Raw genomic sequence first — 27,928 nt, forward strand, 5'->3', positions numbered from 1 at the left:
ATCGCATCAGTTATATTCGTCTACTTAATTTTATAAACCATTTTTTTTGACTCCTTGGAAATATGTATTTGCGATCTCGCAACTAGTTACAGCTTTTCATATCTATTTTTGCAGATGATGAATTCTGTATTTCCAACTATAATTACTGGCCACTTCGATAACTTTTTGAAAAAAAAGAATACCTAATAAATGTTATTCAGCATGCAAAAAGTTTAATGTGATAATTCCCCCGCCAGATTCCATTATTTACTGGTACTATTCTGTGCTTGATGTCTTTTTTAACGATAAAACACTGACTTCGCAAATATTTTTAAATGCTGGGCCTAGATTTATCGTTTCTTAATCTGTAAACCATGTACTTGCTAGTACACGTGGCATGCATTTTATATCTATACTGCTCATATCATGTATAGTTTATATATGTGGAGATGTGATTGTTTCAACATGGATTAGTGATAACCATGTTGGCCAGAAGGTATACAATTTACCGAAGGGTATCCCTGGTTAAGAAGGCTGAAATGTCCCTCAAGAAAATCAAGATTTACCTTCTAAACATTACTATACCTTATAACCAGCTTTGCCTCCCTGTGTATGAGAGCTCTGAGTTGATGAAATGTCGCAATTCAGGCCTAAAAATGATAAGTCGTCTTCATTTTTTATTTCCAGTTTTTTAGTTCATCTGTAAGTCAAAGTGAGATTTTTTCAATAAAATGTAATACTGGTGATGATTATGATGATAATATGTGAGATGGACAGGTTTTATTCTTGTATGAAAGTCGTTCGTAACTGCATATCATTACGGAATACGTTATTAATGGCAATTAGCAGTCACTATTCTGGACAAATATGAGAAAGAAATTATTTTATGCTTTTACCCCATAACTCTGTAAATATTCCTTGCAACTAAACATTTACAGTGGAGATGATATTTTGTCCTTGCCACTGGATCATATCAATTTTGCTAGGCTATATCCTACCTAGGAGAAATGCTTGGAGTAGACTATGCACTTTCATTTAGGTATCTGAAGGAAGGACCTGGAATCGTAAGATTTTAAATAAAATCAAGGCATTTCAATCAAAAACGTACAGGTGTTATGTACATTACGACAAGGATGATGCTGGTATTGAGGTAGTCATAGGGTACTGTTATAGCTGTACAAATGGTCTGCGAACAATTGGATATTGCTCTCATGTAGTTGCTCTCGTATACCACCTATCTTTCGGCGGGTATTTATCAAACATAATTCGATCCGCGCAAATGCTAACCAAATCATTTGACGTGGAAAATATTTATCCCATTGCTGATGAAGTTGTGATGAGGATAAGATATCATCTTCATTGTAAATGTTAAGTGGCAAGGAGTATTTACAGAGTTATGGGGTAAAAGCATAAAACAATTTCTTTCTCATTTTATTTAAAATAGTGACTGCTAATTAACATTAATAACATATTCCGTAATGATATGCAATTACTAACGACTTTCGTACAAGAACAAAACCTTCTTTCAATCCCATATATTGTGACATAATTCTCACCCGTATTATATTTTATTCGAAAAATGTAACTTTGACCTGTAAATGAACTAAAAAACTGGAAATAAAAAATAAATACGACTTATTATTTTTAGCCCTAAAATGCTACATTTCATCAGCTCAAGGATCTCATATACAGGGTGGCGAGGCTGGATATTGGGTATAGTAATATTTAGAAGGCAAACCTCAATATTCTACAGCTAATTCAGACAACTTTTTCTCAAGACATGGTCAAAAATAGTAATAGAATGGTTAAAAAGTTTTTAAGTTTTTCCCCCCAGAGAGAGATTGGAGAGGGTTATTGAGTTACAAACCGTTAGGCACATGTTTTTATGACCTAAAAAACATTTCTTAACAGGTAGCTTGAAAGTCTCGAAACAGGGACAATTGGCCCCTCATAACCAGTGATACCCTTTCAATCCGCAATTTATTGATAATTAACTCTCGTGGGATATTTGGCGTTCGAAAGTGCTAGTTTTGTTATTGTTTTGGGATTGAGATGTAAGTCCTTATATACTTTATAATGTACCGTGCAGAACTTCATTTAGACGCTTGCAAGCTGCTAGTGGTCAGAGATCGTACTTTATATTATAAACTCGGATCAAGTCTTTCATTTGTAGGAATTTGTTCAAGCCTTAATTCCAAGTAAAGCATTGTCTGCATCTAGAATACCTCGCATCTTTTTTATTTACTATACCAAAGTTTTTTTTTTAGTTATCGCCCATTGTACGCCCACCGTTTAAATTCCAACTTTTAGATTTCATTTGGCTAATTATCCCATAAAATGGTCACTGACATCAACTTTTTGTTGCAATCATGTGGTGTGCTTCGTACAAGTTTTGTACTGGACACAAATTTCCTAATGAGAATGGTATGAATGTGTCATTTGTTTGAAAGACTGAATATTATTTTATCGTAAACGAGTCTCGAAAATTTATAATCAATTTCAAGTAACTGGAGTGGACAAACATTGTAACACACTTTCTGATTTTTCTTCCATGTCTTGCAATCTATGGTTTGCATTGACTTTAATTATTTGTAGACAATGATCATCCCCGTGTGAACGAGGGTCTTTCTATTGAACATCTTATGACAGCTGAAGACGCATAGTGATAATTACCAACCCAGCCCATCCCTACCCCACTCTGCACAAATGAATTGCTTATGTGCACATACTCGAAAGGGTATGAAGGGTTTGGTTCTTATTATTATCGTTATCGTTATCATTATCATTGAGGATATTCTGAAAAATAGTGACTTTGAAAATTAAGCAAAATAATACAATGTTCAATTTCCAATACCAAAGTGTAAAGAATTTAGAACAATAATATTCACAATCAGCCATATGCATGACTTAGTCTAATATACTACACAAGATACTTCATAAGCCTTTTTAGACGTACCAGTAAATTAGTAGCAAAGTTTAAATTACGGGAACTTAACTTTTACCAGTAGGATGATCATTGAGATCACAATTGGTGCACTACACTGTTTCAAGAAAAGTAATCGACTACCAGATCTGGGCCCTGCTTTTCTCTGATATGCTAAAATATACACGTAGTACTTTCAACTTCTGCAGCACGAATAGAGTAGTCAAGAGTAAAGAGAGTAGCAATGGTGGCTGTTGATCATATGTGAGGATTTAAGCCAATACGAAATTTGGCGTAGTATCTGGGAGCTCCACTCATTGAACAGCATTCAAAGAAATGCTAGTTCACAAAATTCATTGTTTACCCGTAATGTCAAAGAACTATATATGGGGCATACCACGCTAACTCAACCAACGTCAGACACTCAGGTTTTCTGATTTTGTTCAAAAATTTTTATACATTGTCCCAACTCCGGAACTACCTTGAATTTTTTCAAATTTTTTCGAGTAATTTGTCCGAAGTGACAGTTTACTATGGGCGGTTGCTCAAATATTTTCATACATAACATCGAATACTTGAGAATATGATTTTTTAAAACTAATTAGATATTTATAATTTTTTCAATTTGAATACAAAATCTTATTGAAAAAATCTGAAAAAATTGGGCAAAATTTTATGTCTGTAAAATTTTTTGAGTACTGTTTTAGAATTGGCACAAATGCATACAAATTTTTGACTAAAATCAAAAACGGTGAGGATCCGACTGTTTGAGTTGGTGTAGAGTGCTCCACATGACAATTTTCATGCACGAATATACAGATTTGATTTTTTTTTAGTAATCTGCTCAAAATATTATAAATTTTCACTGGCCCAATCCTCTATTTCCTCTTGAATCCAGGATTCGCGCTTAGCACGATTTGACTTTCATGTAAATACGTACTTTACTCATTCTCTGTTATACTTCATACAGTATGAGTCTACGGAACGAAAGCGTAAGGAGGAAAGAGAATGGAAGGAACGAGCTCGCATGAAAGAAAAAGAAGGGGCGAGTGGAGGAGGCGGAGGATTGAGGAGAGAAATTTGGATTCATCCTGGGGGCAAGAGGGTCACGCGAACAACAACTGCTGCTGCGGCAAGTGAAGCAAGACTAGCTCACAGTGACCCTGAGGAACTTTCCAAGTTGACCAGTGTCGAGGTAAGAATATTTTTTGCTCGTATGAGTTGTCCGACTATTAGGGATAATTAATTTACATAACACTGTGACTACAATATCTAGTTGACAAAAATTTTTGATTCGTTGAACTCATTGTCAGCTACTATATCACGAATGCTCGCTGCAATTCATAGATGTTTAATCTAGTTTTCAGAATATAAATTGACATAACCAATAGGATTATTCCAAAAAATCGGCCATAAACAAATAAACTAGTTAATTACATTGAAACTACCTTTGACACTTTATTTTTAGGTGAACAAACGATTTGTAACGTCTTACCTCCATGTTCATGGGAAGCTGATCACAAAAATTGGGTGAGTTTCATTAAAAAAGTTTCGTAGTACTTCTCATTGTATAATATTTATAAAAGGGAATTGAAATGCAAATCCAATGAAACAAGTGTAGTCCATGCCTATTTATGTTCTTGATAATGAAGTGTTTAATCTGTATGGCTTCCACATATATCGAAAGTGTTTGAATCTCGATTCTTCAACAATCTAAGAAATTTATGCATTACTAAAACTGAAATTATAATCCGTATTTAACGATAGTCTCAAATGATGGTGAATTCTAGAATTTAGAAACGGCCGTTTTTTTTCTCGAAAGCAGGTAAGAAAAAAAGGTGATTCTGAAAACTTGAGCTCGGTGTGCCCAAATCCGGCCGCTGGAGAAATTTTTGAAATTTGAAAAAAGTTAATTTTTCAGTCATTTTCAAAAATTTATATATCAGCTTCTATATAACTCAAAGATTCCAACCAAATGGGATCCTTCTCCGTCGACCTTATATTTTCAAGAAAAAAATAGTCAGTTCAAACTCATATCCGGCTTAACTGGGACCTCCCAACTGGGTTGTTATTTTAATAAAATTTTCCTTATTTTCAAAAGGCTGTCAAATCTACATTTTTGGAACTCGAAGGATGGTTGACGCCTTATATTTTTCGTTAAGGTATATTCTGATGATATCTCTCCTATTTTTGCTCGATCGCTTCCATTTCACTGAGATATCGCCACATAAAGTAAGTTGATTTTTGAAGAAACGCTGTTTTTGAATAGCTATAACTTTTTTCTATCAACTCGAAATCCTTTGAAATTTTCACGAATTATACTTCATTGCATCCCTAAACACTGAAAATTTCAAGTTTGGTTTAGAACTGGTTTCCGAGCTATAAATTTTTACAAATGTCAAATTTTCGATCTAATCTGACAGTTTTTGTGGTTTATTATAAGTTTCGATAATTTCACGCACTTAATTAATACTTACTCGCAATTCGATTGTAGAGTATGGGGCAAAATGAGACAGGTAGAAAAAAAAAAAACTAAGGGAAATAATTATTTCATTTGACTTCTTTTTCTCGTTGTGAATTAAATATTTAATTTTCTGCATTTATTCAAATTACATAATTTGAAAAAGTTTATAAAGTATTTAAGAATTATTAACCTCAAAATTAACCGATTATTTTATTATGCCTCGTTCATAATTTGCCGCCAGTCTATTATGAAATTTCAAAAACTTTTTCAAACTATGTAATTTGAATAAATGTAGAGAAATTAAATATTTAATTCACAACGAGAAGAAGAAGTCAGATAGAATAATTATTTCCTTTACTTTTTTTTAGCTGGCTTATTTTGCCCCATACTCTATAATCGAATTTTGAGTAAGTATTAATTAAGTGCGTAAAATTATCGAAACTTAGAATAAACCACAAAAATATCATATTAGATCGAAAATTTGACATTTTTAAAAATTTATAGCTCGGAAACCAGTTCTAAGCCAAACTTGAAATTTTGAAGGTTGTTTCGGCATACAATGAAGTATAATTCGTGAAAATTTTAAGGGATTTCGAGTTGATAAAAAAAAGTTCTAGCTATTCAAAAACAGCGTTTTTTCAAAAATCGACCTACTTTATGTGGCTACATCTGAGTGAAATGGAAGCGATCAAGCGAAAACAGGGCAGATATCATCAGAATATACCTTGACGAAAAATGTAAGATCAACCATCCCTCGTTTTCCAAAAATGTGTATTTGACAGCCTTTTGAAAATATGGAAAATTTTATTAAATTAGCAATCTAGTTGGGAGTTCCCAGCTAAGCCGAATATGATTGTGAACTAACCATTTTTTTCTTGAAAATGTCAGGTCGACAGAGAAGGATCCCATTTGGTTGGAATTTCTAAGTCATATAGAAACTGAGATATAAATTTTTGAAAATGACTGAAAAATCGACTTTTTCAAATTTCCAAAAATTCTCCAGCGGCCGGAATTGGGCGCATCGAGCTCAAATTTTCAGGATCACCTTTTTTTCTGACCTGCTTTCGAGAAAATAAAAACGGCAGCCAAATCGGTGACCCACCCCCGCAACTTTTCGGCGAAATGTAATGGATCTGCCCGCATATAGATTATATACATAGGTGTATATATATATAGATTGACGCTGATCGTGCGATTTTCCGGTGAGCCTCGGGAGCTTTGGTCCCTTGACCTCCTGAATTAGCTATTTTCGTCAGACTAGGCGTAAACGGGATTAACGGTTCGCTTCGTGTGCGTAAAATCCGGTTTTACGCCTACCATGACGAAAAATCGTACACCCATCAATCGCTCACTTTTTGCCCTCAAACACTATTTTTATTGCGACGCTGTAGCTCACGTGATAGGGATGATGGCATGTTGCCACTTGGGAAAAAGATGCTTTTCGGTTGCTGAGAAATATAACATTTTCGCGATGATCGAAGATGGTATTTTTGAGAAAATCACTTTTTTCACTTCTTCACCTCTATCTGAAAGAATTTATACTCAATAACGGTTTATGATACATGAGCTGAAAGCTTATGAAAGTCCGTAGATTATAAAAAAAAGATCGTTATGATTGTATGATTGGGAACAAAATAGTGGCAATTAGAAGAGAATTTTGATTTTTTGCTCTCAAAAAACACTATATTTATGAAAATTAAAAAATGGCGAAACATCGGTAAAAATTTGTTTTTCGCCAAAACGCAGAAATACGTGTCTCATAGAATCTCATGAAGATTGACGTGCCAAAATTACAATAGAATGATCGGTAAAGCCATGCCATATAATTTTTTTCTATTGATTTTGAGTACCTATCTATTGTTTGACAATATACAAATTGTTACTTCATTTAAAAATATAAATAATGATAATATTAAGAATATGAGTGATATCACAACAGAGATGGGTGGGGCAGGGGAGGGGGGGGGGGGGGGTCCCATGGATGCGATTGCTTGTGACAGGGACGGGGGGGTTAGCAACCGTAAAATTTGTGTGAGGTAATTTATGGATGACCTCAAACTTCATGCCAAAAAGCTTCCAATCCTGGACAACCTAAAACATGGAATTTTCTTCTCTATACAATTTATACAGTAACACACATGTTATTGTTAATTATTAAGGGTGGCCACACACCTGGAAAACTTTAAAATATCAGGGAATTTAAATGGGGTTATTGAAAACTGGGAATTATCAGGGAATTTTTGTTTTGTCATAGAAAATACAGAGAATATCAGTTTTCTATCATGAGAATTATAAATGATTTCTTGAGTTTCAAAATTTACTTTTTTGCGTCAAAAAAAATTTGGCTTAACTGACGTTTTTGAACATTATATTTTTCTACTCGACTTGAATTTGAACCGAATATAGAGTTAAGGCTGGGGGGGTTACAGCTTGGATGGTCTCAAATCGTACCTATTCTTAGGAGTTTTTTATTTCTGTTATTAATTTCAATAAAAAAATTCTAAAATATTCTCGAAACTAAGTAATGAAACCCTCAAACTCAAATTGATCTAAGAGTTCTCACTTTCTTAAAAAAATCCACTTAAAAATAGGTATCATTTTAAATCGTCCAAGCTATACCCCCCCTCCCCTAAATAAACTGAACGATTTAGATTTTACTAATTTACTAGAACTGGGAAAATGTCCGGAAATTTTTGTCTCCAAAATTTATGGTCAGCCTGTATACATAGTAGTACTTATGAGTTTACTACACATATGCTACACACAAAACTGTAGCAAAAGCAGAATGTCATACATTTTTTATGAATATAATACCAACATCCGAATTTTCAGAATCCCTGTTGCAAAAATACGCATAAAAAGTAATCAAGTGAGTGAAATGATAATCTTGCAACTACAATTAAAAAAAAGAATTACTCTTTATATTATTTAAATTTCCGATAATTTGTCGAATATTTCTGAGCCGGATCGGAAGTCTGTGCTCTCACAATCGGTAGGGCCGCTTCCCCTAATCCGTCCTCGAACATTAGGGGGGGATTTGCTTTTTTTTCCACAAAATTTACCGCTTTTTTCGAATTTTCTAGTGAAGCATTTATGCAATGAATCAATTTAAAATTTGTTATGTAGTTTTATTGTTATTTCATGTATGCACAAAAAAATGTTCAATTGTATCCTCTCGAGAATGCGCCTCCTGCCCCTCCCCCTCGTTCACGACGCCGCGCGAAACGCCGCAGTCGCTGGTGTGCACGATTACTCTCTTCTCAATGATCTGAAACAAGAAAATCAAATACCATTTTACTCCATACACATGTAGCTATCGATTAATGAATCGAAAAGAAAAAAAAAATTGAGGATACGGCGACGTTGTGAACTCAAAATATCGATTTAGCCGAAAAAAAATTACCGATTTTCTGTTATAAAAAAAAAAACTTTTCAACCTATTGCTTTTCGATTCATCAAACGATAGCTACATGTGTATGGAGTAAAATGGTATTTGATTTTTTTGTTTCAGATCATTGAGAAGAGAGTAATCGTGCACACCAGTGACTGCGGTGTCCGGAACGGGGGGGGGGGGCAGGAGGCGCATTCTCGAGAGGATACGATTGAACATTTTTTGTGCATACATGAAATAACAATAAAACTACATGCCGAATTTTAAATTGATTCATTTCATAAATGCTTCACTAAATTCGAAAACAGCGGTAAATTTTGCGAAAAAATTAGCAAATCCCCCCTTAAATGTCGTGTGGAAATTGATTTGTAGGCCGCGCATAGAGTGGGGAACACACCGAGTGGGATTATCTTCCCTTACAGTCCCGAGAGCGGTTCTACTGAGATCGCTGACTGTATTTTTCGAGATCGTTCTCAACTTTGTTAATCACTAGGGGCTTTGCCACTGCGCGACTCACTTTTCCACGGCTAATAAAGCTTCACCGACATCCCTATCTCTTTTCACATGGTAGCAACAAGTTCTCTCGTCTCTTTCTCTTTCATTGAATTTGCTTCAACAAATTTCTTAACATTCTGTCGAAGTAGGTGAAGTAGGTGTACTTCGAGTTGGTTCTCACTTGTCATGATCTATAATATCAGAAGGATAAAAATATACGTATTCGCATGGTAAACAAATAGATGCATTTTGAAAACTTTTGCGGCTGCGGTCAGTTCGTCACCAGCGTCAGTATTATTTTGACTCGTATTACACTTATAATCAGCCGTAGATTAGATCGATATCCGATGCGATTCATTACCCACGATGTACCCTCATATTCCTGCCAATTTTGTGTAACGTGCTAAACAATACTTTCCCATACCTGCGCTTGCTCTTTTGCGTATTAAACTAGCATTACGGTACTGCTCTGAATAGGCAATTACCATCCAGAACAATTTCGATCGTTCTTCCTTGCATTTCACTGATTTAATCATTTTGAATATAAATTTTGTACGAATTGGGATGTCAATTTATCATGAAAACAGGTGAATAGTGTAAACATAGGGACTTTTTAAAACCAAGTTCGTAGTGTCGTCGTCGCGTCTGACCGTCGCATGGTGGTCAGTAACCATCCGATACGCGTGCATAATGTTCAAATGTTAATATCCTTGTAACTGGATGCGTTGAAAAAATTTAAAGATAGCAAATTAAAACTCAAAAACTGAGCTCTAATTTGAGTCCTTGACGTAGTTGAAATAAGATTTTGTTGTGAAGTTATATTCACCGAAATATGTAAAAACCGTTACCCTGCAACAAGTTCAGGAAATTTTTTCAATTTAGTTATTGAATAATCACTATCAAATAATATCAATATTTATTTTATCGATGAATAAATGACCACCTACAATATCTAATTCGTAATGATAATAATTATTTATAGTCTTCGATTATTATTCCACACATATAACTTGTTTGTAATAAACTTGTTTGAAATGGAAATGAGTAGATATAATACCACAGTTCTGACTCACAATGGTGGTATACCAATGGAGTTAGCCCCGATTCCTATCTTACTGACAGTCGATATGTTACACACGAGGTGGGTAAAAATTCCTGCTTTACGGACAGATGGAAAGGTAGGAATTGGGATTGACTCCGTCGGTACGCCACCATTGTGAGCCATGACAGTCGTATTATATCTATTGAAATAAATTTAAAAAAAGCAACGAGCAACTATTCTGAGTAGAAAAAAAACACATGCAATTCTAATAAACTTTGTAATTTTTTTGAGTTACTGTGTCTGTGTGCATTATAGTTGAAAATTTGCTTTCTAATATGACGAAAAAAGTGTATCGTGAATTTACTGTACCGTATATGCTGTGACGGACCAATTTATTAGGTAAACGATAAGGTAAGATACGTTAGGTACGATAATTATAAGAAAAGATTGACCGAAGTTAATAACTTAAAGAGTAGGCGATATTTTAGATCGATTCTACAATTAATGAATAGAACAGTAAGAGTGCGAAAACTCGGGTAACAAATAATTCTTACTCAACTAATGATTTTATTGCGGTAAACCAGCTAAGATATTGTTGAGAAAAGTTATCAATCTTAGGAAGTATTCACGAATTTTTAGGTAATTTGAATTGCGAGACCGAGAATTAAGAGATTGTTTGACAGACGATACGGTACGTTCGAGATATAGTGAGTTTACTAATCAACGGTAGTTTTAGGTGAAAATCTAGATTACGGTACTTTTGCGGTAAGGAATCGGTTGCGATAGTTAGAGAATTCGCTATAGATAAGAGAATCAACGATACATACAACAAGAAAAGATACCAAAGTTACTCTCTACGATTTTGTTACCGATACTACAAACTAGATGAATCTACGGCCACAGTTACGACAGGGGTTTCCGACGTTCTGCGGGAAACCAATTCACTTATTCTAGACAAGTTATTAGCGATAAATCAAGGTATGACAAAGATAATTATCAGATACAGTAATTATACGTAAAGAATTCCGGTATTAGACGGAAAGAAATTGGCAGATTAGACACAAGAAGTGCGATGAATGTAAGATACCAGAAATTGGGTAAGAGCAATCACAAGATGAAGTGCTAAAGTGCAGAGACAAGACAAGAGAGTTAAGGTGTCAATTCTTACTTAAATTATTCGAGATTCAACTGCACATGAGGTCCAAAGTTAACAGAAGATACGATAAAATTGAGAAAGGTAGCTAGTCACGAAGTCACTTGTGATAAGAGAATTTAAGCTATTCGAACTTATAGTACGTCGGTAGTCAAGCTACATTAAATGAAAGAAAAAGCAAACATATGTTTCAAGTAAATGCGTGGAAACAAGAACAAGAAATACCTTACCTTAAGAAATATAAACGATGAGATTGTAGTGAAGAGAAGTTATGATAGAAAAGAGAGAACTAGATACGGTTACAATTGATATAGAACCAGAAAGAAAGCTGACAAACGAGGCACGAGTGACGTCGATACTGATGTTTGGTTAACTGGGGTGAGTCGATGATCGATCTTGACGATATCGCTGACTGTCGTTACGTCACGTGATTCTTCACCTTCAGTAATTGGTTTAATCGGTCACGTGTCTTCTTCTGGATTCCTCTTTGTGCGGTACTTCGTGATTGCGGTAAGATAAGGTGCATTACTCGCATAAGGGGGATAAGGTGCGGTGCGCTCAGGGGAACATCCTGCTCCGACGTCTCGCTGCTGGTACTCCTCTTACGATCGAGTGCTTCTGGATGACACCAGCGGAGCGTCCTCGCTGGGTGCCGGGAGTCCGAGGGTGATCGTGTCCGCATCTCCCGCGCACTCGTGGTTCCAGCAGGACAGCTTTCATCATGGCGTAGCTTCACCATCATAGTTTTGGGCTTTACGTCCGTGGTCAACCAGAACGGCGTCCTCATCACGGCGTCATCTTTTAGCTAGTTGTGTCATCGCGAAGTAGGTCGTGTGGTAGTCAGGTATCAGGCCGATAAGTCGTCGATAGCAGGAGGTGCTACTGTAGCTTTACGTACGGCTCTGCACGCCGTCATCTAGGCATCTAGCGGCAGTGCGATATTTTTGCGATAACTCAGCACCTGTCCGAGAAGTCTTCTTCCTCCGGAAGTCGTTCCATGTTTTCAGGTACTGACCCTGTACGTAGAGTCAAGAAAGGCACTTATCTCTACGTTGGAGTGGTGGTCTATCTGCCTGAACGGTCGTATGACCCATGGAGCTTCCTCGCACATGTCCCAGGTCCTATGGCGGCGATGGTTTTCGTCGTCCGTTGTGGCGACAGTGGTCCTCGTTGGCGTTATGTTCCGGTAGTTATTCTCGTTGACGGTATTCGTAGCTCGCATCAGATGCGTGCCGTAGGCAAAAGGGGAAAATGAAAGAAATTAACTCAACTAGTTAGCTTAGCTTAACGTAGGTTGTGAGCTGGTTTTTCAGGAACATCGGGTTCACATATGCCCTGGGAGTTGATGCCACACATCAAGATATGCGGTAACCCGTGTAACGCTTGTAATAGGTTTGCCTAAAAAAAGTGTTACAATGTATAAAGCTTTCTAATACATGTGTAGTGAATTTTCCGCAAACATTTTCAACAGTTACACTGTAACAAACATAGTAAAGATATATAGTCAAAAATATAATATTCAAATGGTAACTCAGTTTGGTCAGGATAATCATAACTTATTGGCGTTGTCACTATAAACTGTCGTGCTGCTCCGACTATAAAAATATACTTGAGGTCTTATTTCATTATTCGCTATAGTGAAAATATAGTTACGGTGACTATAATGTTCTCTCAGTGTCACATTCCGAAACCCCAAGTTCTGAAAACTCGAAATCCTGAAGGCGCAACCATTCGGAACGTGTGGAGTACGGAAAAGTAAAATCGCCAAGATTTACTTCCCAATCACCTATCATCCTAAAAGACTTCAAGTCCAAACGTCTAAACCCCGAAGGTCCAAAATCCCTAATGAGCAGAAGTCGGAATCGCCATAACTGTGAGTAACAGAATATCAATGTGGCAAAGTTCCGAACGTCTACGTATAAAATTCGTCGTACACATATACAACAGATGTGATCTTCGAGGACTTGCTGGTTGAGCAAGTCATCGTTCTAGCTATTGGATGTACTGAATATTGCGGCGACTTACAATTTTGGGGATTTGTTTGGAAAAATTCTGGCATTCTGAGAATTTATCTTTCACTATTCTGCGACTTCGGATCTCGACAAGTCAAAATTTCAATATTTCTGAATTTTGTACATTCTGTTGAAAAACTTTGGGGTATTCGATAACAGAATTTTGCTACTTTGAGTTTTTAGACCCCACCTGGCACCTACATATATTCTGTGGTGTATCGTGAACAGATGCTACACTCGGCAAATTGATTGCAAACAATCGTGTTGTCAATCGAGTTGGTATTTTATAATCACGATGCGAATCTTCTCGGTTTAATTTATGTATTCATTAGAATTACCCAAGGCTGGTCCATTCGTATTCCGCATCAAGATTTTTTTTACCCTTTCAACACTGGCAGTTAAGTTGAAAATAACATGAATATTTTCTCGCTCACATTAGAGTGGTCTTTGAAACAGACTTGGGTGAATGTCAACCACGTTGCTGTCTAAACCGGCTTCAAATGAATGAATGAACATGTTTACAAAAGAGCAAATCTGCATCTCACTTACAATTTTATCAACCCTTATAGGATAACATTGATTTTGGAATATTTGAAGTTGTTTTCCTCTAATTTCAGCCAACACTTGAAAAATGGAAACATCAAGTTAATCTCAGGCGTACCATCTGTACTAGTAGAACACGATTTTGATGACTCTTGTTGTAATATTTTACACGGCTATAGTCTTGGTAATTAGGTATTACATAGCATTAAGTACATAGTTCTGCTACCATGCGAAATATTGCATCAGGGGTCCACAAATTTTTTCCCAACCATTACCGACAAAAGATCATGAAATTTAGGTTGTTTTTTGAGATGTAGACTTGGAGAAAATTAATAAACCAAAAAATTGTTTAAAAATCAAAGGGCATAGCCGGGTAAGCATGCCAAATGTGCCCCTGATCGGAATGAATTCTGCAAGTGACCTTCTGTTTTCGATAGATTGAATGTCTGGTTTTGTATAACGTTCTGCAATTTTTTCAAATTTTTCCTAAAGGTGCGTCATTGTTAAAAAAAAAAAAATTAAAAACCGATATTTTTCCTTCTTTTACGGGCACAACCTCAAGATAATTTTTTTCACATACAGAAATAACGCTGGTAACTGTAATGTGTGATTTTTTTTTTTGGAAGAACGTTTCCGATTTAATGTTAGTTTTGAAGTCTGTGACCATATTGTTCTGAAATATAATACATTCTTCACAAGATAAACTTGTGTATTGATTGTCACTAGCAGCTACTTCCCATCGCAAGTTCTAACGCCGTTTTACATCGATGACTAGATAACATTTTCAATCTTCGGTCTGTTATTTCACAAATAAATACTTAAGCCTCATGATGCAGTCTCATGTAAGGTCGGATCGTTGGAATCCGCAAAAGAAAAATCTGAAAAAAATCCTTGACATGTGTACATATGTCTGCTAGATTCGTGATTTTTTCATAATTTTCGGAGTTAAAATGGCAGATCTAACGCGAAACGACTGAAAATCGCATTTTTTTTTGCGATAACTTCGAGAAAAATGAAGTTAGAAGGCTAAAATTTGGTATGGGTCAATCATTCATCAATAGAAGACAGAAGGTCACTTGCAAAATCCATTCCGAGCGGGGGCTCTTTTGGCACGCTTACCCGGCTATGCCCTTTATTCAAGTGAGAAACAAAACTTTCTTAAGGCATCATTTCTAATTTGTAACAGTAGCTGCGCATTGGCAAAGGTTTTTTGAACTTTCTTTGCCCTGATTTCAAGGCAGTTCGGTTGAATTCCACCCAAGCCCATTTTAAGGGCCACCGCAGTTTTATGCCTGTTACTTTATTTCCTATAAACTTTGGAAATCAGATGTGTTTTTTTTTTTGTTATTTTAGCTACTGAAATTTGTATCTTTCAAGTTATTATCGCGCGTAGTTTATTATTCAGTCTTACATTGATGCATTCGTATATTCCTACAGATACCAATAACCACAAACTCAATTACGCGATAATTTTTATTTTGGAAGAACGACAGTCTTGATCCTTGTGAATGAAGTTGCAACATTGTACCGTCCGACCTCTGAATAAAAAAGCCCGCACTGAGAGCGCTTCCCCACTTTCTCGCTCGCGCATTTCCCCCACTCCGGCTTGTTCTCGAAGCTCCAATTATTCGCGTGCGAACCTCGATCATGGAGACTAGAGGTAAGGAGGCCGAACGTCTGCCGAACGCATATGGCGGGATCGTCGAAAAGTGGATCGTGAAAGATCTTGTAGTTCGGGATATATCCGCAAGCGATACCAGCGCCTGGTTACGAATAGGATACATACGCGAGGATTGGTTTTGGTAGCGCCGCCAGGCGGGTAAAATCCGCGGATCCTTCATCACTTTCACAGTCCATTTTGCCAGCATTGCGTTCGGCCTCCTTACCTCTAATCTCCGTGCTCTCGATAAAAATGCCCATCTTACGAGAAAAGAAAGATAGAGACAGAGAGAGTCAGTGAGTAAGGAGCCCGCACATGGTGGGGGTATTTGAATTCGTGGAACAAATCTTCCCCGCAGGGGTCTTTGCGTTCTTATTGAGAGGTCGGGCGGTAGAGGGTGTAAGTTAAGTGCGGTAATTTACGACAACGAATACTTGTAATCCGATACTATGGTTATTAGTTAGCTACAAAACATGGAAGCTACAATAATTTTTTGTTTGTTTGCAAAATCACTGTGTGGTGGTTTCAAAAATTGACCGTGGCCACGTTAATTCGATTTCACTCATCAGAGGTTGTAACGCGTCAAAAATAAGTTGGCATGTGAATTTTTATTTGAGTTATTTATGGAAAAGCATGTTCTTATATTTAAACTAAATTGGCGATTAAATTGGTTTTCCCGATTTATCACTGTATGTTCATAGGAACGGAAAAACATTTCAGCAATAAATGTCGGATCAATGATGAAAGCCAATCCAGAAAACCGTACAGGCAATGTCTGCCGCGGGGTGTGGAGAGACATTGAAATTACCAGGAGTGCAAAAACCGTTCAAGGCACGTCCGGTTGAGTTGCACGGATCAGGACAAAGGGTTGTGAGATAGAAATAAATACGTTGTATAGGTGGACAAAATGTCTACAAAGTCTAATATAATGGCCGTTTCGCCGTTAGTCGTTGGAGGGCAATTTCCGCGGCGAGGCTGCAGAAGCAGCGCCATCCAGAAGGGTCGTAAAATGTAAAGGGAGGCAGTAATAGGGTGAACAGGATCTACGGAAGAGACACGACTACTGGCCATGGACACCGTCGATTGTTCTTCCTTATTCGGAAGCCGAAGGCTGAGCCTAAGCTATTTTTAAACCTAATTATTACAGCGTGCGCCGGCGCAGTTATGGATAAACCTGTGTTAACTCGCGAGGAGTTCCGCTTCTATGAGAGAAAGGCGGCTTTATAACTATTCGTAGAAACCGCTGGTGGATGTATGCCGTTGAAGGTGGCTTTGCACATGCAGCCCGGTTGTCGAATGCTCACCATTGTAGCCATGTCTACAATCGTCGACAAGACGAAGTAAAATAGCTGCTTGTGCAATTCTAGGATTTTTATCAAGGAGCTTGCGTACGTATCACCACGACCAGAAGCAAACTTCGGATGAAGAAAAATCGGGTCCTTTACACGCGGTGTTGTGAAACTTCTTTGCTGTTAAAGGGATACTAATTTATATAAAAAAAAAAAAATTTTCTTCGTTAAAAAGCTGAAAAAAATCACTCTTATACCATTTTATACTAGAAAATAGATCCACATTAGATCGATGATAGATTATGAACCATTCTAGAGATAAAAATAGTTATGAACTAAAAATTTGAAATTTTTGAAATTTCCTGAGGAGGGTCCATAGTGTGGCGGAAACGTTTCAAATTACTGCGACGTTTCTATGACCTACATATCTTAGATTTTTTGTACATAATTGAGGTCAAGAAATTTGTCTTCAACAATGATTAATGTTTGAGGCAATTCCTATAATCCAAAATACAATTTCTTTACACAAATTAAACTTTTATGCGTATAACGTGTAGCTGTTGAATAGTTGTAGACACCATTCTCGTAACCTCTTTTATAACTCTAAAAGATCTTCATTTCTCCTATAATCGACAATATGATCTCTATTAAGTAACCACGATGTCGTTACGAATAGCGGGCATACCCTTCAACCGCATTGAGTTTCGGGGTCATGTTCCTCTGTCGTATTTTCTATGCAAATAACTCATAAACTCAAATGCGACTTTTTCATACGAATTCAAATTTTGTGTGTACGTATAGTTTAGTCTTTTGAATAGCCTTGAAGACTATTCTCATCAACTCTTTTTCAACTCGAATGCAATTCCTGTATACATATTCAAATTCCATATGTGCATCCTATGCTGCAATTGATATGATCGATAATATGACCTATTATAAAAGTTGTCATATGATTCATTATTAACAAAAACACGTCATTTCGTAAGCGGCCAGAACTGTTGGTGTGTAGAAGAACGTGTTAAAATGTTAGCACAATCTGTTGGATAGTATCCTGTCAAACCCAGGTATCGACTAGAAAAAAGTCGTTGCGAAAAAAACGCGTTGAAAGTTTTAGTAATAGATTTTTTTATTAAAAATTTATAGTTACGCTAATCGGCCATGTCTGGTGCATATAAAAAAGGTATAACTTTCAGCTGATTTGGCTGTCCTTTAAGCGGCCCTTGCGTGTCTTCAAGTCTCAGGGAAAGTTTCGGGACCTACTTTGCGACGGTCGCTGTGCTGTTGCGTTCGTTGTCTCCTTTGTAATATAACTCTGTTGACATTTCTAATTTTGGTCTATAATTTTTATAGTATGTTCTTAATATATTTACTTTTTAAATATGAAGAACAAAAATCGAGAATTCAAAATTTTTTCATCGGAATACACTCTCAAATTCTCGGGAGAACCTCAACATCCTGTGAAAAACAAGTTGGGAACTCTAAAGCGATAAAGCACATAATGAATTTTACAAAGCTTGAGGGCCGAAGAATTAGACCTGCACATGTTAAAAAATTATTGTATGATGAACACCCGTAACATGAAGACAAGATTTGGACAACGCGGTAGATGCGGATGGCATCTTTAGTGTTTTCCTGCCAGCACGGATGGCTCAAGTAATCCGCGTTAACGACGTATCCGGGTGGCGAATATAATCGAATTGAATTACAAGACGCGTCAAAGTAAACGAAAGAAAATTGTGAATTCACATGAACGTTTGAAGGGTTAACCACGATTGAAAGTCTTATGTAATTATAATAAAGGTTGCAATTCTCATAGACAAATCTATTCAAAGTGGCGCAGGTGTAAAGTTTTGCTTCCACGCTCTTATAGTCTGCAATACAGAACTGATAGGGACTTACTTTGAAATTCAATGAAATTAACCATTTTACTTTTCACTTCATAACACTCTTCGAAATCTGTTCGTCCAAACCGTATGCCCTACTTTGTACAATTTATGTACCGTGCAAATTACACAGTATTTCATTAACTATTTTGGACAAATAAGTAAAATGTTAATAAAAGGTAAATCGTGCTGGAATCATTTTTTCAATTGAAAATATCGTTTTTCTGAGATCATCTGGCAATGGCGTTCTTTGAAGAAGTTGTTCACGTATGTAGACATCCACCAAATTACGATACAGTATAATTATCTTTTCTATGTACTATAAGAAACGTGCAGCAAACTATGTAAATCACTTTATGGTTGTTTTTGCACATGAAACTCCTCTTTTCTTGTTTTTCTCCCAGCAGTTGCCGGTGACCGGCATTGCAAAATTAAAAATGTTTCGTGCAATTGACAAACTCGAATGATGAGACTAGCTTGACAGTTAGTTGAGGGTAAAAGGAGCAAAGATAAATAAAGACCCCAATAGCAATCTTCCAGCTATTATTCCTAGGTCTACACGTCTCGATTATCCTCGCAATTACATAACGATCTATTGCTCTGGCGTCCGAGTGAGCCGAGCAGATCCATCCGTCTCTTTCTCTTCTTGGAACCTCTCTTTGTCGCGAATGTGAGCTTATGTGACAGTTCCCGGGAGGCAACGGGCGACACACAATGCTCACTTGTTGGGTTCGTTGACCCGTCACACCAGCGGCAAGGAACGAGCTGAGAGCTCGACCCCTTCGCGTCCCAGGTCGCTCGACTCCCTGGTCCATACCGTTATCTACTCAGGGGAGGCGCAGGATCTTCCCCAAGATCCCGAAGAACTTTCTTGAGCTTGTAAGCCACCGAAGATCTTCTCCATCGCACTATTATTCATTAGTCCACATTAGTGTCTCTAATGTGTGTAACCCAGCTGCAGAATAAATGGTGATTATAGTATTGGTTCGGTAATAAGGTGGTTAGAATGTCCAGTCATTGTGTACATTCTGGTATCATGGAAAAATTGTACTAATTTTTTTCTTTATCTACGTAGCTTGGAAGAACGTAAAAAAACGAGACGTTGAATAATTAGAATGCAGTTGAATTTCAAAAAAATACGCTGATGTCCGGAGTGAATTTTGTCGAATCTTACGTCTGCTAAATTTAAATATCTTCATACTTGGAATGAACCTTGGTCAGTGTCTATCGTGAATACTTTTGGAGTAGGTATAACTGTACTGAGTTATAATTTCTTAAATAAGCTCAGCTTTTTGACATGTATATACCACGATTAGCAAACGTATAAGTAGTTCTTGTTGACGTGGAATTCATACAGCATATGTATTTAGAATACTTGATGAACTACCGATATGTATCCGACTCAGATGTTCGCGGATTTGTAGCAGAGTTGAGGGCGGCTCGTGGTTAAAAATACTCTACACAAATATGAAAAAAAGCTTACTTTTGCACCAAGGTCGGGGGGGATTTCAATCAATCAAGAACGGAAGACTGACCACTTAACACATTATTGCGATAATATTTAGGTATTCGGTGATAAATAGGTTCGCATTTGTAAATTATGTGATATATTTACCCAGCTCGCCTCATCTTCTCCTTCGTATTCTTTATTTTTGCTTTGTGTCGCTGTTGCCCTATTGGCTTTTGTTACCCTATTTGGTACGGTATATTCATGTGTAACCTATAATTTTATTGTAATTTGTTCACTGTACTTTCGTATTGGCTAATGGCCTGCTTACAAGCTGCGGCATAAAATTAAACATACATACATACATAGATTGGTTAGATGAGATTGATTTTAGTGACTATATATATATATATATTCTCTACAGATTCAATTCAGTTGGGTGACGGTCAGGGATGAAATGATGCAATTTCAGCAATCAATTATGTTTTTTCAAAACGATGTTTCGGCAGGCCCCGCATACCATCATCAGGTTTATTTAATCGTATCGAGTCGTTACCTTGTAGAAGCCTCTGTGGAGGGTCGGGTTTAAATTCTTGTATTCTTGTGCCATAGGCGATTTCGGCAATGTCGTACACGTATCTCTAAATATCGAAGTCCACGTGTCTCAAACGCGACAAAGAACGACAACCCCATTTTATACGCAATTCTGAACAAAAACACTCCAACACATTTTCCTTTGACGCAGAAATAAGGAAATGGCATTAATTCTACGAATTTACTATCGCGATTTCGTAGAATCCGTGCCATTTCTTAATTTCTGCGCGGCAGTGAAATGATAGTGAACTGGTTTTGCTCAGAACTGTGTATAGAATGGGGCTGTTAAGCCCTTTCTCGAGTTTGTGATACGTGAACTTCGGTATTTAGTAACAGATACATCAAAGTCGAATCGACCAGGGCACCCTCTCAAGGGGTACCTCTTCAGAATACGTGTATGCAAGAATTTCCTTGACGATTACGTCACACCCTTGACTTTGGACTCCTGCCTTCAACGGGTTGATATTTGTTCTCCAAAAGTTTCTATGATGACGTCACCGATTTGCTGAAATCATCTTTGCAGGTTTCAACTTGCTCGTTAGATTGAAAAGTTATCATCTGGTGTATCAAGTTACAGTTTTCATCGGCGAAGAAAGAACGATCGCCTAGAATATTTTTTAGTGGAATGGTGCCATCAGGATTCTCTTGCCCAACGAAGAATGCATAAATTTTCACGGTCTGGAGTGATAACAATTCCTCAAATCGTTGAGCGGCTACTGTTGGAGCGGGATTGGAATTATGAATTTTAACAGCTGTGGAACACTAAAATTGCTAAAGTTTTTAAAATGAATTCAAATTTTCTCGGATCTTTAAATCATAAATTAGAGTTAAGTAGACAGGTGAAGTGTTCGAAAGACGTAATCACACAAGAAAAAACGCGGAAACGGTCATAACGGAATAGTATAAAAAGTGCAACATGTGATTTCCAAATATGAAGGAACATGTCAACTGCAATTGAAAGGAGGTCTTACCCATCCTAAAATTATTATCTGGAAAGTATAGAGTTCCATAATGCTTTATTCGAAAATCAATATTTTATTCATAATATATAATATATATATATAACAAGTGTTCATAATTCTGAGTTGAACGTATCATAACTTGCGTACAAATATTTTAGTGAAAAATCACCGTGCGTAAAAATGTAACGAGTCAGAATCTTCAAAATACGAATATTCAAAAGATCAACAACTGTGAGAACTAGAGTGTAGAGAGTTCAAATACCTATACAAAATGCTAACAACAGGATACCACGTGACATCACTAGATGGCAGTGAACTAGTCACCATTATATAGTAAATGCAGTAGTGTATTTGCGGTACTCGAGCAACGGAGTTTGTAATGCAAACACATGATGACGAAGGGTCTAGAGAAAAAACCGCTTTGGTAATTTTTATTTAATTTTTTTTATCAAAAACGAGTTAGCGATATCATTGTTGTGGCATTATAGAGTACTTTCAGAAAATACCACTGTTGACCTGCCAGGATGATTGTTTTCGAATGTTCTCTGACGAGCAAGCAATCTTAATTTGGAATCTTTGGACGACCTTCGCATACTGGATCCTTCGAAATTCCGAATTCATAGTGTGTGGCTTCTGAAATGTTTTGCCTTGTAATTTCGGACAGTGACAAATTTTGATTCACTAGTTTTCATTTATGCGAACATTATCTTTCTATGGCCCAGCTTGTAGATTACCTAAGCATTCTTATTCACGGTTGTTCTACGTAAGGATTCTATATTCTTGGCGTTGTGAATAACCGTTCTGGCAACCATGTGCTCTAACATCTTTGCATCGTATTATTTTCACCATCTACTTGGAAGTATTTGATGCCTGCCTTTGTTGATCATGTTAACTTTTGGATATACGATTCTTCATATTATTCACGATAAGAATATGACTTCATAATTTGAGTCCTTCGTAGCTTTTTGAAAACGTTTAGCCCAGCAAAGAAAAACACCTTCGAATTCAAATTTTCATCGAAAGTTGCACCTAAGTATTTTACATTTTTAAATTATTTATTGATTCAGTATTAATATAAATGTCCAGATTTAAAAGTGAGCTGATTACTCCATTTCTAAATGTTGTGTATAATTTTTTGTCGTTATTTAATAATAATTTATTATAGTAGGATCACGAGTTTATTATAACTATGTTTTGGTTCACTTCAGTTTTCGCTGTTACCTACGTGTTTTCTGATACGTATGTCATCTCATCATCTGCAATTGCAGACACATCATCAATTACGTAATTAGATCATTTATGGAGATAATTAAAATAAAGGCCCTAATGTGAACCCTTCTTGGAGGCCAATATTAGTATATTTTTCGGATCTATATATTTCACCAGACTTGACACGTTGTTGTATTCGTTTGTTGAAATAGCTTTTCATTTGTTCTGATACTATTCTACTGAAACCTAACATTTCCGATTAAAAAAAAGTATTTTCTGATTTATTAAATCAAAAGCTTTTCACGGATTAATAAAAATTGCTTTTGTTAGTTTACTCGTATCAAGGATACTACACAGGGTTGTGTCATTTTAATCAATCCAGTCAAATTTCTTGAAAACCAAAAGTGTGAGTGAAAAATGTTTCAGACAGAAGTCGTATGGTTCGAAAAGAAAATAAAGATCAGAGTGTTAAATTTTACGTAAACGGACCCGCCAAGGTCAGATGAAGGTCAACTTGCTCTTTTTTAAATTTCGTTTGAAAACGAAGACTTTAGCTTCTTTTCGAGTTGCGAAGGCAAAGAACTGGGTGAACGTGAAACCTGTTGAAGGAATATAAAAATGTCACGTGTGGAACGTGGAAGTGAATGAATCAATTCGAAGAACCAGTGTCATATTCAGAACCGCCAAGCATCCAGGAGTAAAGGTGTAAAAAAAAAGACGATTGAACTGCTGTTTGATTAGAAATTAGGATTCACACGATATTGTTATTACTACAATCAATCCCTGATTAGAAAGTTGACCGGTATTTTGTGTTTCTCTCTTGTTATTCTTTATCGGTAGATAGATATATGGTCTTCGATGTCATACATCATATGATGTTTGGTCATGTACCTACTCTCTCGGGTATGTATGTATCAATTTTGGGTAATATTATTTGGACTAAAAAATTTTAATAAATCTCAATAATACCCACAACGTCAACACCAGCAGAAAAATTGACGAATTTCAGTGAAGTATGAAATATTGTTTCTCGATATGAAACAGTGTTTTAGCTTCGACGAAATTTATAAGATATATGCGTCATATCACCACATATACTGTGTAAAATTTTCAAGAAAAAAAATTTACTTTTCAAGAAAATTAGGTATCCCCAATTTTCGAAAAACAAACGTCATCTCGTCAGTGTTCGAAAATCTTGACAAGTTACAAAGTTAGACCAAGATCGAGCAGTGGTGACGATTCCTTCCAACATAGCGTTTAAAAAAAAGAAAAATGTTCGTTTTTCAAGTACTTCGTAGCGTGCGATTAAGTGTTCAAACGGCTGTAACTTCGTAGTAAATTTTTTTCTCGAAATCAGAAAAATATGATCGCTTTTTTTCGTTTAAAAACAACATATTTAAAATGGGAAAAATTCCGTGACATCACGATTGCTTGCCCAATTTAAAATGGATTCGGTCATATCTGTGAGGTTATATATTTTATGTGGTAAATATAGATTCTCATTGATAATAACACTTAAATAATTTCTGTATACCTACTTTCCGGATATAAAGAAGTACTAGCTGACCCGGCCACGCGTTGCTGTGGCTAAAGTTTTTGTTATATTACATTATAGTAAACAATCTAAGAGGAACAATAAGAAAACATCAGTCACGGAGTCCACTATGCTTTTTCACACAGATGGTATTTGTAAAAAAATATGGTGATCTCCTTATTTGACTTTCTACTACTATAACCCTTTAGTACAATGAAATTATTTACGAACAAAGACGAAAATGTTGATGTTGGTATACAAATTCACTGGATTGAGATTTGAAGGGGAAGTACGTTGAACACAATTAATTAAAATGTTCTTACACTTGATATTAAGCATAAATCAGTAGGTACGTAATAAAAATTTATCAGATTTATTATTTTGCTGTCCTGATTCTTTGAGCTGGATTTCTTGATTCGATTTGTTCTGCCAACTGATGGGCTCTTTTAATACGTTTGCGTCGTGCCTCTAACACGTGGTAATTATGCTGTTAAAATGTAGCTTAAATGACACGTTCGTAGATTTACCATAGCAGCGCCATCTATTGATTACTTACTCAACCCAGTCGAAAGGTATCGACATCTGTTAGAATCATTCGGAGTTAACAGATAATTGTGACTGTCGAATAACAACAGACAAATAATTAGCAATAAATTAAAATTGCGACTATAATTTGAGATTTAAACTATCCTATCTCTCAAGTTGGATCGAACTGCACATGGTGTGCGTATTTTATTATAATCGGTTGAGTGGTTTAGGAGTCCATTGAGGACAAACATCGTGACACGAGATTTATATATATTAAGATACAGAAAGCATAATAAATGAAGCAGACTGCGATTGATGTTCATTGTGAGCTTATAATGCAGTTTCGAAAACTTTGCATAAAATAAATTTTGAATAAATCAATGAAGTACACGTACCGGGAGAATATCTTGAAAGTTCGCAGTTGGTCACCACCGACTCGGTACCATTCAAGTTCTTTATCTGTTTCTCGCAGGTTGGCCATTCCATCTTTAATATTAAACCGTGAAAGGTCGTAAAATGATTGCATCAATGACGACGACGATTATTATTCGACAAAGAATGCCCCATAAATAAAACGAAAACGTAATGGTCGTTGTCATCGATGCAATCATTTTACAGCCTTTGATAGTTTAAAATTAAAGATGGGTTGGCGAGCCTGCGAGAAACAGACGAAGAACTTGAGTGGTGCCGAGTCGGCGGTGACCGACTGCGGACTTTCAAGATATTATCTCTGTATATATGAAAGAGAAACCGTCCACGATTTATCGACCAAATATCATGATTTCAGACAACATGATATACTGACGTATTTCAATGATATAAAACATGGCTTACTTGCCGGCTTTACTCCACGTGCTTCAGCTCTGGAAAACTGTTCGTTCTTACGGAAAACTCTTTCTCAATGCTCACATCAATTTTCAGCAAGTTCTTTGAGGCTACCTTCTAGAATTCAATGTCGATAATAATTTCGTGAAAACACTAATTGCACGAAGAAAAATTTGGATCGCGTGTATACAACATGGTTGATGCGTCTGTGTTGAGCCTTGGATTATGGGTAATTTATAATCACGAGTAGTTGCAGACGGTCGCTACTACCGGGTGCATGCGATTGTTCACTTTCTTTTGTAGACGGATTTTGATTCGCTCTGAGATCAATTGCTGGCAACCCGGTCGAATGATTAAAAATTATGAGTCGAGGGACTTCTATCTCATTTTTACTCATGGGCCGAACCTGTACTATTCGTCAAATCTAGCGAGATCCAACACCCGCTTCTATTTTTGTCTTCGTAAGCTTCTCACTAACCTATGTATATTGATCTATGTAACTTCTGCATAAAGACGGTGCCCTTCTATGTTCCTTATAGTCATAAAATTTTCAGGCATATGTCATATATTTGTAGTCTGAGGACGGAGATCAAAATTCTTTATCAAACTGACGATTCCGACGATGCTTTTCCCAGGGCAAATGTTCTACAGAATATTTTTCTACAAAACATCTTGATGCAGAAATTTTCCTAAAGAATAGTTTGCTAGTTTTACACATTCAACACAATACCCGTTCGACACAATACACACATAAATTCTGTACTAATTAATTTAAATTAAATGAAATTAAATCAAAATATATATAATAAATTGACGATTAAATATATGGGTTGTACGATTCGATGATTGCTTTGCATGTGCGTTGTACCAAACACAATCTGTAGAAAAATATTTCTGTTGAAACGGGTTTGAAGAATATGAATCTGTAGAACATTTGCTCTGGGGAACTGAATTCTGTATAATCGATGCTCTTTCTTCGAGAAGAATCTGGATAAACGAAGTAGTAGGCCCACGAATTGTAGAAATGAACGTGTAGAACCTCTACTTGTAGAAATGAATCTTTTAAAGCGAATTGGAAGAAACGAACTTGTAGGATCGCCACTTGTAAGAACGAACTTGTAAAACTTCTTTTTTAGGATTCATCCGTGTAGAACCGATAGCCTCTGAATGTCTAAATGCTTTAATGGAATAGTGAGGAATGTAAACGTGTTGAACAAATTGGATTCTGGAATAGGTGAAATTGATACATGGATTTAGGAGTTTATCTGTTTCGTTTGCGAAGTAGAAGTTGAGACTGGATGGAAATAAGAGGACAGGACAGACACTATAAGGTACTATAAGGAATATGTAAAAGTTAGCAAGTAGAAGCAATTGATAACGAATGGTTGGAGATGATAGGAAAGACGTATGGTTGGTAGGCCAGATGTAACAGCTCCTCACTTTCTGGATTTTTTAAATATATTGTAACGGTCAGATGATACAGCACATAGATGTCAGTTGGGGCGCGACGAACTTGGCCGACGGTCAACGAGCTCGGCCGAGCACACCGGTAGACGGATCGACGAGAGTTGCGAGGGAAGGGTCAGGGGACGACTGCCATGCCAGGGAAACTGCACGAACGACGCACAACTGACGACGACAAACCGCAGATGGTAGAGCCCAAGAGTATAAATTCACCGGCGTTTGGTAACTCGACAGCAGAGCATAGCAAAGAGCTTGTCTGGCTCACCCTCTCGTTGGAACGAGACCAGGTCTCATCAGAAGGCTGACATGAACTTACAAGCGAGGTCATATGAGCTGGGAGTACAGCAGACTTCAGATAAGAGGCCATTCCGTAAGAGGCCAATCGAGTGACTTCCCTTTCATACACACGATCACGCACACTGACATAACGTTCTCCGCCATGACACTCCGTCGGGCCACCACGCCGGCACGTTTTGCGCACACGCTGCAGCGCTTAACGCGCACTCGTAGCGTACGATGAGGGGGTAATCA

General features: G+C 36.8%; 1 protein-coding gene across 4 annotated transcripts in view; it reads left to right on the top strand.

Annotated features, from left to right (window-relative positions):
- LOC124182217 (telomerase-binding protein EST1A-like) overlaps positions 1-27,928 on the top strand; it is a 241,416-nt gene that overhangs the window by 9,309 nt on the left and 204,179 nt on the right. For all 4 annotated transcript variants that reach the window (XM_046569169.1, XM_046569170.1, XM_046569172.1 and 1 more), the window contains 2 exons: positions 3,873-4,097; positions 4,371-4,432. In XM_046569169.1, coding sequence (XP_046425125.1) covers positions 3,873-4,097; positions 4,371-4,432 — 287 coding nt within the window. The remainder of the gene's footprint in view (positions 1-3,872; positions 4,098-4,370; positions 4,433-27,928) is intronic.

The sequence above is a fragment of the Neodiprion fabricii genome, chromosome 5 (assembly GCF_021155785.1).
Source record: "Neodiprion fabricii isolate iyNeoFabr1 chromosome 5, iyNeoFabr1.1, whole genome shotgun sequence".
Lineage (NCBI taxonomy): Eukaryota > Metazoa > Arthropoda > Insecta > Hymenoptera > Diprionidae > Neodiprion > Neodiprion fabricii.